Genomic DNA, 12,097 nt, shown 5'->3' on the forward strand with positions numbered 1-12,097 from the left:
AGTGTTTATATATTATAGATGTTTTCATGAGAATACATCAATACAGCTGTCCTCATTTCACAAACTGTCCAGAAAAACTGCTGGTGTAGTGTTAAAGTAACCTCCATACATACATGTATTGATTATAGCTGGGTGAAATGTATCCTGTTTAGTGTAGTAAACAAATATGTTAATGGATAAATATCCCTACTTCTATGTCTCATGACTCAATGCAATTTATGGGAAGAGGCCAGCTCTCAAAAATTAATCCATTTTGAAATAGACCTTTCAGGCAATAAAAAAGCTATCCTATAACACGTTGCCACAATATTCAGACTATTACGATCTACTACACGATAGTGAAATGCAGTGGTAAGTATACACTCTCCAGGTTATATTATTTCAAAGTATCATTCTGTATGAGTGAGCTGGTTTGTGTTATGGATGCATATGATATTATACATTTATTGATGACCCTACAGTTCTTATGTTGCTGGTCAGTTCAGCCCTTAAACTGAGGTATCTCCAAGTAAAGGAATCAATAACCAATATACACTGAAAGAATGTTTGTTAGTCAGACTAAACATTAATTCCCTATAAATTAGGCAAAAGTCTTTCAGTGAAAATAATAGGGTATCACCATTGTTAATTTCCCAACATTATACTTTTGGCAGCTACTAAATCATTTTACTCTTTGCAAATGTAGTGTAGTGTTCATTTATCACAACTAGTTTGCCATCATAACAGCGTCAGCAGCTGCACTACACGCTTCCAGCTGTGAGTTTGTCGAGAACAATTTTTCTCATGTTTTTTCTCCCTATACCTACACAGTTGCACAGACCACCCAAACTAAATATAGCAAAATTTGCTCCACACTAACTTCTGATTCAATTACATTCAAAAATACCTTATTGATCCAAAATGAAGATTAAATGTTGTTGTTAATATTAATTTAAGGTTCTTCAAAAAGTTATAGGTGATGATGGCTGTGGGAAGGAAGAATCTGCTGTAGCAGTCGGTAATACACTGAATTTGAAATGGGATTTGATCTAACCTAGTTTTTTTCTGAAATCGACAATCATCTACTTTGTTTTGTTCACATTGAAGATGAGATAATTGTTTACACACTTTCCCACAAAGCGGTAAACCAGATCTTTGTACTCGGCTTCTTTACCATCATACACCCGACGACTGCAGAGTCATCTGAGTATTTCAGTGGATGACAGGAATCAGACTTGTGTTGAAAGTTTGCGATGTACAGACAGAAAAGGAGTTGTGAGAGTACAGTCCCCTGTGGTGCTCCTGTGTTGCTCACCATCTGGTTAAACACATGACCCTTCAATGCAAAACTGTGATCTATTTGTCAGGTAATCATTAATCCATGTAATACTTGAGGCCTCCATCTGTGCCTTCTGAAGTTTTTGACAAAACAAATTGGGCTGAATTATGTTAAATGTTCTGGAGAAATCAAAGAACGTGATTCTCGCATTGCTGCCTGGTTTGTCCAGACAGTGGGTTTCTTGAAGCAGGTGTATGATGGCATCTTCAACTCCAACTCAATGGCGATGAGCAAACTGCCGGGGGTCCAGATACAGGCTTGTTTGCTTGCTCAGGTGGACCAACAGGAGTTTCATAATTTGGGATGTCAGGACAACATGAATGGTTGTAATTAAATATTTTCAAATTCCTTTTGTCCTCTACTTTAAATTTTTATTTTTGTTTTTCACCAGGCTTTTATTACTCTGACAACATCACAAAAAAATGTTATGAATGAGTTTAATGCAAAAGATCTAGATAGCAGACATAAAAAAGGACCACTTAAATTATTAAAAATATAAATCTGACAGGTTTGATTTTTTTATTTGTTTGCTTCATTTCTAGCTCGTGGTGGATTGAAAATGAATTTGAAGCGTCTGACCTGAGTTTGTTGAGCCCCTCAGCTCAGGGGTATTAATTGATTTTCATTCTGCTGATTTATTCTCTCTGATGTCTCTCAACATCAACAGAGTGAGTGTTCTGCTTGGTTGCATGAGTTTTGGCCTGCGCTCCCTTATGGATGCAGACAAGGTAAGTTTGAACAGAGATTTCAGCTCTAAAGCCGTTTTGTGCTGTTTTTCAGCTCTGTGCAAGTGTCTCCATCTGTTGTGTGTCTCATCCATCAGACCATGAATTTAAGAGTTTAATTCAGTGCGAATGAATTCCAGTGACCTCAATAGTTTGGAGGAAACACTTTTGGGTTAACAGTGTCACAGCACTGCACTGTTGTCTCTAGATACTGGAATGGGAACACAGTTTGACTCACTGAGCTTTCCTGCTTTAAGGTCAAAGTTCACATACTTTATATGCACACATTATTTTAATGTTTCAGGGTATATTGTATGTAATTACATGAGTTGGTGTTCATAACTAGCACCTATTTTTTTTTGGACACCAAAGACACATCAGCGTAAAGAAAACTTTGTGTTTTGCATATCCACAAAATGACACTACGAAATCAAAAACGCATGTTTTCACATCTTATTTCCATTTGTTTCAGAAAACAATCTCTGCCACATTTTACTTAGTTTTCACAGAAGTTTAATAAACTATTTGTCTCTTCAAGAAGGACTGGTTTTCACCAGAGACATGAAGCGTTTTGGCGATTAATTTGTTAAGTTCAACAGAGCTCTACCACTAACTAAAATAAGTTAAAATTGAAAAGAAATGTTATATTGGTATAAACCACTTAAAATTTACTAACAGAAATTTACTAACTTCTGTCCAAACACTGAAAGTCAAATCACCCAAAAATTATTGCAAGAATTCAAGTAAATGCAATTCAGTTTACTTATGTAGTGACGATTCACAAATTGATTAAACAAATATCATTTTAAAGTACCTAACATGACGAACAGATCTAATTCAAATATGGGAATACATTGTCAGTTAGTCCAGTCATAAAGACAGCGTCAGAGCTAATTACTTATTTTCCAGTTTGAGCCGATATATTAAGCAATGCAGTCAATTTCAGTTTAGTACTACAGCTAGTAAACCCTTTTCTGTCTAAGGAAACTCAACCATACGTGAGTATAATATACTTATTTAGTTTATTTTGTATTTTCTGTTCCCTTACGACAAAAGTGTTTGTTTCAAATCTCAATGTTGCAGGGATTATTTAATTACACAATCCAAAAACATTACTGTTATGATAATTAATGACTCAAATACTTACTTTATATAAGTGTGGGTGATTGTGTGTTTCATTTTTCTTTGTGCTGACTCTGAGATGACCTGAAAACCTCTTCAGGATGCACTCGACCTCTCGCCTGATAACAACTAAAACTGACTCCAGTCAGTGTGCAAACTAAATGCCCCAAAGCTGCTCAAATGTTGCCTCCGATCCACTGACTAAACTTCGATTTTTGTCAGACTTGGATAAATCTCTTCTTTTTAAAGATTTGGTAATTTATTTGACCTTTTCAGGCTGATTTAAACATTTACAATATGTCTTTGTAACCCTCTTGTCATGATTGTCCATCAGTTATTAGTATTGGAAGCAGAGACGATGCCACACTGAGGGATTGAGAGAACATGCATTGTGATGCACAACACTATTTTCCTTTTAAAACATAAAAAGACTGATTACTGCATGGACATTTGTAAGTTGTATTTACATTTGCGGTTAGCACAGTTAGCGTGGTTAACATTATTAATTTAAAACATCCATCCCTCTCTGTGTATTTCCCAGAGAAAATTACTCTTACCTTTAGGAAAAGGCTGCCCTTTTCACAAAGAATAAAACAGAGCAATCTTTGCTGTAACGCCATCTCTCTTCCTTATATGAAATGGCATCGGATTAATTTGCCATTTTCCAATATAAGAAAATGTTCACAAGAGCATGTCATGTGGCAGACACCTCTGTTTAATGCCTCAAAAAGTAATATAAAAATGACTAAAAGTATGAAATAGTGGAGAAGCAAAATAAGCAACACCAGAATTGTGCTCTTTTACAGCACCTAGAAGGTGTCTGGAAAAACTATATTTTACCTTTAGAGACGTCTTATTACTTTTGTACTTCCTCTTTATTTTTAAATACTTCACTGATAATTAAAGCAGCTTTAAGCCTTCATCCCATGATAACAGTTTCCTCAGATAAGAGTGTTGTAGTTAGTGCAATCTAGTAGTAGGATGGCTTGGTGTGTTCACTGATTGGAAAAAGGTTATTTTGAATTTAAGGCCAATTCTCTTTGCCATTATTTTCGTTCCCATGCTTTGCAAATCCCTAATTAAGTTGTGTCTATATATATATATATATATGTATGTATGTGTGTACATATATATATATATATATTCATTTCAAAGCAATAAAATTGATTGGATATTATCAATGCACATTTTTGTCACAGTTATTTGCCATTACAACACAAAGTAATTTTAGCATTCAGATTTACATGGGAAATCACAGATAAATACATTAAAATCTTGCTAATGCTTACTGCTGGCTCCTCTTAGCATTTATCTCACTGAATATTTTATCAACTTAATATGCAAATCCATTAGTTTCACCTTTGAGTCATGGGGAGTATTGTCTTCTCATTCTCTCCACTACATTCATTACTCTCCTCTGCTGTTGTGTTTCATTCATTCTTTCAAGCCAGTCCCCTTCTGTCTCCTCCACCTACTTGTTTGATTTTCAGAATCATTTTGGGCTTAAGAGAATGGGCTGATATTTTGGCAATTTCTTATCCTGACTGTCAAATCTTGTGACTTGTTTTCACCCTTCTCATATGTTGTGGTTTTTGGTTCTGTCATCTTCAGCTTTTTCTTTTTGTCCCCCTCCTTTGTGTCCTTCTGGGCCATTTTTTCTGCTATCTTTCATCATGTGTGTAGGATAATATTGAATGATTGAGTAAATCCCTCCCAGTTTTTTAAGGCTTATGCCCTCTCCTCCCCTCCCCCTTCTTCTAAATAAGTTCCCTGCCTATCCTCCCCCTTGTCCTACAGCCTGCAGAAATCTGTCCACTCTGAGAAGATGCTTTTAAAATGAAGATTATTGTCGCAGTCTGTGGCGCCACATTTATTGAGCACAAAAAAGAAATCAGCTAGTGTAGCAAATGTGTGTTAGATTAAACAGAACAAATGTATGACAGTAAAATGATAACAGAATTGAATCGACTTGTTATGCCATTGTTTGTCAGTCTGTGTCCATCAGGATTACAAATCAGGCCCAATCTGTCAGCGTGCATAGTCTCATTAAATCACAATAGATAGCATAAAATACTCTCTCTCTCCTCTACAGTATAATTTCATACACCATCTGGTTTAAAGACTAGAAGTGTACAGATGTAGAAGCATCAGCTGCTGGAAAAAAGCAAACTTAGCAAACAAACTTCCGAGTGTTTAGGGGTTTCTGTCTGACTTCACATTTTGGCCATGATATGTTGAACTCCTGTCAGCTTTCATGTATTTATGTGCCTAATAGATACAATATCCATGTGTGTGCAGTCAGTTATATGTGTGTTTGCCCTCTAGGAAATTCAAGGATGGTACTATCTGCTTGGGGAAGAACTGGGGAGATGGAAGCATCTTAAAGTGCCAGCTAAACTCAATCACCACACCACTGGTAAGTTAATAGAGCAAAAATGAAATATCTTTAAACTAAATAAATTTTTTGAAAGCAATGACAAATGTGTATTGTATTCGTCATGTAGAATAGGTTAATCATTTAAATATCACACAAACCAATAGAAAACATAGACTCATTGCTGGGCACATACGGTAGACAGCGTACACCAGATGTTGGATAAACAGCAGAACAAAAGCAAATGAGGGTAAAACCATATTTTAAAAATGACTCCAGAACATACTTCATTTAGCACTAAATGTACTTGCATAAGAACTAATATTTGAAAACTGGTCACAGAGCTGGGTATATATAGTGGTGTTTATTAGGGCAGCACAATATACACCTCTAGAAAGAATTAAGAGACCTCTGCACTGAACCCCATACATCAGTATTATTGTTTCTAAATGAATATGAACTCAAATAATTCAAATGAGAATTGGTTATTTTGACCATTTCTCATTTTCTGCAGTTAAGTACTAAATTTTTACTTGAAATTTCAGAGACATGTCGCCAGAAGTTCATAGAATAAAAGAACAATGTTCATTTTACTCAAAAATATACCTAGAAAAAAGTAAAAGAGAAATTGATCATTTAAATTGATCTAAGAAACTACAACTTTGGTGTTTCAAACATCTTTAAAAACATTTTTTTTTATTAAGATCCTGTCGATATGGAAATACTTTTTTTTGTTCTTACTAGCTGAATATACTGTTCATTATCTGGGGTCTATATTTGTTATGAAAACAGAAAGAGTGTAACAGTTTTATTATTTGTTTATCACAAGTTATCGGAACATCCATCAGCATTGCCAAATATGGTAATGTTGTGCAGTGTTTTCCTAATAGAAGGCCATGTAGTTGTCATCTTGTTGCCAATATCTTTCTCACAAGATTTTATTTGCTGGGCCTTTTTGTGGAGCCAGTCCAAGCTATGTGGTCTTTTATATCTTCTGCTATTTCTTCATTATATCATTCACAAGAAACTAAATTTAGATCCAAGGTTGATTCTAATTGTTTAGCACCAGGGAAGAATATCAAGATGAGTGAAACTAATTGTAGTTGCTTGTGCTTACATGCAAAAATAGTCTGAATAGTGTGGTTTATTTTAAGGGTGAGATAAGTGGAGATAAAATGTACCATCTCTCTCTATGAAATGAAGAAATCAGTCTAATCCCTCCTTGAGTTAAGAAAAAAAAATTAAATCAGTTTTTCCCCTTAATTATATTTTCATAATGTTTAGAGCTATTAGACATCTCTGTTAGCTTTACATAAAATTTTAATCCGTCATTTCAGCAACGTACATCTGTTTATATTAATAAAACATATTCATTGAAGTACAATGTGGTATTTTTCTGTGTGCATTAAAATTTAACCTGATGAAACCAGTCAAGCCGAAAACACAAACTAACATGCATAGTACACACAATAATAAAATTTAAGTTGGAAATAATCCAATGTTCAACAATGCCTGAAAGTAAACCATGAACAGCCAATGGTCTTTCTTATGTTATGTGCTTGGCCACTGGAAATAAGTTTTTATCTGCCTTCAGACCAGGAGGCGGGCCGACCAGGGAAGCGAGGGATTAAGAGAGAGAAGGAAAAAGGGATTAGGACAGCGAATGAGGGGGAAACGGAGAGAGTAGAGTGGAGAACACAGGAGAGGAGGGAGGGGTCTGGATGAAGCCCTAACGCGTCACAGTTGCCAGAGAGCGAGATTGAGACAGAGCTCTCCAATACCATTCACTGCTGAAGCAGATCTACCCCTACACTCAGACACACACCCACTCAACTCACACTCACTCACCCACACACATTCACCACACACTGACACAGTGGACTGGACAACTATTTGTTTCTTCTCAACATCTCTGAGTGCTCCCTCTTTTTTTCTGCCTATGTTTCTTCCACTCGTAGTTGATGGCTGTGCTGGTTTGTGTGTTTGTGTTGGAGTCATGCTTCTCTGTGCCAGCCATAAGGGCAGCCTAGACTAGGTGAGTACCACGTTTATATTATTCTACTTGACAGTAGCCCAATTTACACTGCATGGCTGAACAAGGCTAATCTGCCTCATGAAACTTTAAAATGAGTTTTATGCTTCTGTGGATGGAACTAGGACAGAAGTATCAGATTGGACAAGACCCAGCCAGGAGGAAATAATTGCAAAGCTTGCATGTGGAGAAACTGACTTTTACTTGGGGACATTACAAAGGCAAGTTGTCCTTTTAGCTGTTAGATCTGATCATTTGAAAAGCTGTGCAGATATTTTCTGCTGATAAGGGGAATGTGGGAAATTGCTAGATTGTTACTTTTAGAACGTGGCTAAAAAGTGAAAGCCAAATGATTTATTGTATTATTAAATGTGTTGTCTTTTCATCTTTTGCTTTGACAGTACTGCCCTACTACTGTCTCATCTGGCCTCTGCGTATGTGTGTCAGTGGAGGATGCATACTCATGCATGCTCGTGTTCATTGCCAGCTGGCAGAATATAGGCCATGGAGGCGCTGCTGCAGGATGACATGTATTAACGTGGAAAACTCCAAAATCAATTACATTACAATGGCATTCAATAATCTATCTTAGTGTTTCTTCCTCTTGCTTTCTGACCATTCATATTTCATCTGTCACAGTGAATATTAATATCTTTAGAATGCTCTCGAGTGTTTGCTTGTCTTGTTCATTTCACGCTTCTTGCTGATGTGTATTTTTTGTTTACTTGTTTTTTTGTTTCCTCTTTTATCTAGACTGACTCCTTTGTCACATTCCCTTTCTTCTCTTTGTGTCACTGTCTGTTCTCTGAGGCTCTGACAAAATAAACTTTTTTTTTTTTTACTAAACTAACAATGTGACAATTCAATAGCAGCCAAATGCTTGTGGATGTTCTGATTCAAACAGTCTGCCAATAACCTAAAGGGCTGAATTTCAGTGTCCAGCACTACTGTGACATCAGTTTACTACTGCTTGGTGTTTCTTACTTTGCTGTGAGTGCTCCTGTGATTGGTGGCGTATTAGTGAGAAGGCACTACTAATGTAATACAGCTTTTACGTTTGGCCATTATTATAGTTCTTCTTACTGGATAAATCAGATTTACACACATCAGAGATTATACTTGTATTTTCATTGAAATCCTTGTTTTTTTTTCTCTTTAAACTGGCAACACCTTATATCTTACAAAAGGCCAGGGTCTTATAGGCATCAAGTGCTAAATCTTAACCTTATCTTAAGATTGCTTTCCACATTTAATATTTAAATGAGCAAAAAGAAGATGCTACGATTTTGCTAAAAAAAGGAAAAGGGAGTCTTTATATTTAAGAATTTGTAACCAGAATAAGAACCATATTTTATTTTTTGTTTCTCAAAGTTTACAAGGATGTCGTTACAAAATTTGCTCTGCGTATATAATTCTCTGCCTTTTTTTAAGCAACATTTGCAATTTTGAGGTTCATCTGGGTCCTGCCGCCAAGAGACCCACACAAGTTTTTGGATGATTGTTTTCCTTCTCTAACAAAACAAAATTAGTAAAGAGGTAGGCCTTGAAGTTGACGGCCTGTTAAAATGGCACTTGCAATATGAATGAGGTAGAACCAGCTCAGTTTGAAATTCCTTGAACTGTAGATGAACCTTGTTTTATTCAGGTTAACTGCGTAGGAAATTCAAAGGCCCTTAGATTAATCTCAAAGCAGAAGCTGCCATATGTTCAGGACCTTATAGTCCTGTGTGTTTATTTTAATGAGCCTTCCCTCTAAGGTTATGTTTGGTTGTTGTGTGCACTACTTATTGTATTTATGTTAAAGTGGAATCTATTAAAAATCTAGTATTGTTTTATATGGTGTGTTTATGTAATTCAGTAGATAACTTGCTTTTATAGGGCATTTTAACTCTCAACAAAATTCATTTTTAGAGTCTGAACTAAAATCTCACAGCACATAGATCTGAAAGTAGTGATATTTCTATTCAAGTTGATAAACTTGAACATGGACACCATAGGTGCGCTGTTTATGGGAGTCTGGTTAATCCCTCTCTGAGATGTGTGCCAGGTCAGAGCGTTGTCAGTGTCGGGTCAAACCTCTAGAGACAGAATTATCTTTGTGAACAAACCTGCCAGCATACCTGCACTTTATGTCGCAACAACCTGAATGAGCAGGGAACACGTGTAGTTGGCTTAGGGTGAATTGCTTTAAATTGACCTGACATGTAATTATTTCTATCAAGCATAAAATACAGTTGGTTCCTTCTTTTGATACCAAACTCATTCAGATCACGCAGGAGATCAACAGAAAACAACTTAGAGTTTCCTGTGTTGTTTCTTAACTGGACCATAAAAGAAAATCCCCTCAGCACTTATCACTTTCCTCCTTTGCTTTTGTTTTTCTAGACAGAGCTTTTGTTCTACAGACTCCATCAGATCCCATCAGATTGACATCTGGGTAGTTTGGAAGCACTATGAAAATCCCAGACTCTGTCATAGTCTTCAAGTCTTTTATAAGTAGTTTTCATGGGTCCCAGGGCTGTCTGACTTACCCCCTGCATGTGGGGGTTGTTGCCATGTGAGAAGAGTGATTGGTCTTCAAAAATGTTTAGGCATAGATATCAAAGTATAACATCCATGGGAAAGCCGGGACCCAGATTTTCCCAGCAAAAACATTGTATCAAGAGGCACCTAACTCTAAAACTATGTATTAACTATAGTCTTTGGCACCAATGTTGATACATACTAAATAAAAATGACAAGAGTTTTCTGCTGAAGGTAAGAAATCAATTGCTGATAACTTCTTAACAGAACCTCTCTTCATAAATCCTAAGCTCTCCTTTTAAAGCTGGACACATCATTTATATATAGATTTTGTGATATTCATTAAATCACTGGAAAATACAAAAACAAAGAATAGGTTGATTAAGCTAAATGTAGCTTACAGTGGTAGAATAAGAATTTTCAAACACTTAGTCTTTAATTCAGTACTGAACAATTTCTTAGAAAGTGATACTTAATAAGAAATATCTCCATATTTAAAAAGATTAATCGTTTGGCAGTCAAAATGTTATTAGTCATGCTTCTCTTTGCTTTCTTGTGCTATTGTTGCTCAGATTGTCCTTGTGTTTGGTTCAGGCTTTCTTTTGCAACAACAAAACCTAGCTGCTGAGTGTTGACAGCTAATTACACTGTAGGGCTGTAATAAAAAGGCTGCCATGTTAACTTTGCTAAACAGGACTGGAGAGACTGAAATAGGAAGGCTGAGTATGAGTGGCAGCTAAACAGAAAGGCAAGACAAGGCAATTGGTCCCAATCTTCAACCAACCTTTATGACAATAAATCAAACCTCTTTATGCCCTTGTAGAGTATTAAATGCTAACAAAGTATCAAAGTTTTACTTTTCATAGTATCACTATACATATTATCCAATCCTGGAAGTACAAATATAAATTGTTGTACCTTTATGGGCACAAAAAAATATGCTTTAGTTTATTGACATAGAATAACTAAACACATATATATTTTAATATTTTTATAAGTAGCACTATTTACATTATTATAAATTCATGCATTTCCAATAATTCCACATATTTTTGGAAATTTTCAAAGTACCAGTTTTAGCACTTCAAGTTTCCTTTTTTATTACAAAAAACGCAAAAAGTAGACTTATTATTTATGGATATTGGGGTTTATTATCTCAGATTGGTGGTGTCAAAAATGGGCATTTATTTTCTCATCTACTGTATGCAAGTTGTTAGATTTTAAAGTATATAAAAATTGCATTTACAGTGGGAGATGCTGTCAAAAAGTCCAAAAGCACACAGATGGCTCCCCTTATTTTAAAGAAAGACATAAACAATAAAAATATTTAAAGCCACCCCACACCATCTGGAAGAATGTTATTTAGTTTGGATAAACGTAGCATGCATAAAATAATAATAAAAAAACACACACACAAAAAGGTCATTGGATTATGGAAGGAAAAATATTTTACAAAACAGTAACGATTATCATTTACCTTAATTTTAAATCTACTTGTTCCAGTTCTTTTAAATTAGAACAATATATTGGTTTAAGTATTTAATAGATTTTTAGGTGAAACACAGTTTGTTTGACCATGTGCGATTGACAAAAAGTTTTTTTTTTGGCTTGCCTCCATTGTGCCAGTGGAGACAAGTGACCTGTAGTGGCATGTACGTGTGTGTGTTTTTGGCCATGGCTAATACATTTCCCTCCAATAGGCTTAGGATGGGGGTCTGCATATGTGTAAAACCAAGAATAGCAGAACACCCACTGGGGGTTGTGCAGATAAAACTGTGTCATCTGCATTTTTGCACACATTTGTTGCACATCTTTCAAACCCATTCACACTCTGCAGCCATCCATAGACACTGCCAAGCTTTTCCAGATGGCACGCTGGGCCTTTAAATCAGAAGATTATATTGAACACCATGTGATTAACTTGAATCAGGGAGATTTTACATTGACATTGGGGGAGGGGTTAGTGTATTTATCTTCTCATTTGCACTGGTTAACTCTTGCTA

At 35.8% G+C, this 12,097-nt stretch overlaps 1 protein-coding gene across 2 annotated transcripts in view; it reads left to right on the top strand.

The window, feature by feature from the left end:
* The window catches only part of rgs3a (regulator of G protein signaling 3a), a 130,866-nt gene that overhangs the window by 11,455 nt on the left and 107,314 nt on the right, over window positions 1-12,097 (top strand). The window contains exons 6-7 of one of the 2 annotated variants that reach the window (XM_028026172.1): window positions 1,986-2,046; window positions 5,491-5,581. In XM_028026172.1, the coding sequence (XP_027881973.1) occupies window positions 1,986-2,046; window positions 5,491-5,581 (152 nt within the window). Of the gene's footprint in view, window positions 1-1,985; window positions 2,047-5,490; window positions 5,582-7,360; window positions 7,575-12,097 lie in introns of those variants that run through there. The other variant, XM_028026162.1, reaches the window with a different exon arrangement.

Source organism: Xiphophorus couchianus, chromosome 8 (assembly GCF_001444195.1).
Source record: "Xiphophorus couchianus chromosome 8, X_couchianus-1.0, whole genome shotgun sequence".
In the NCBI taxonomy this organism is placed as follows: domain Eukaryota; kingdom Metazoa; phylum Chordata; class Actinopteri; order Cyprinodontiformes; family Poeciliidae; genus Xiphophorus; species Xiphophorus couchianus.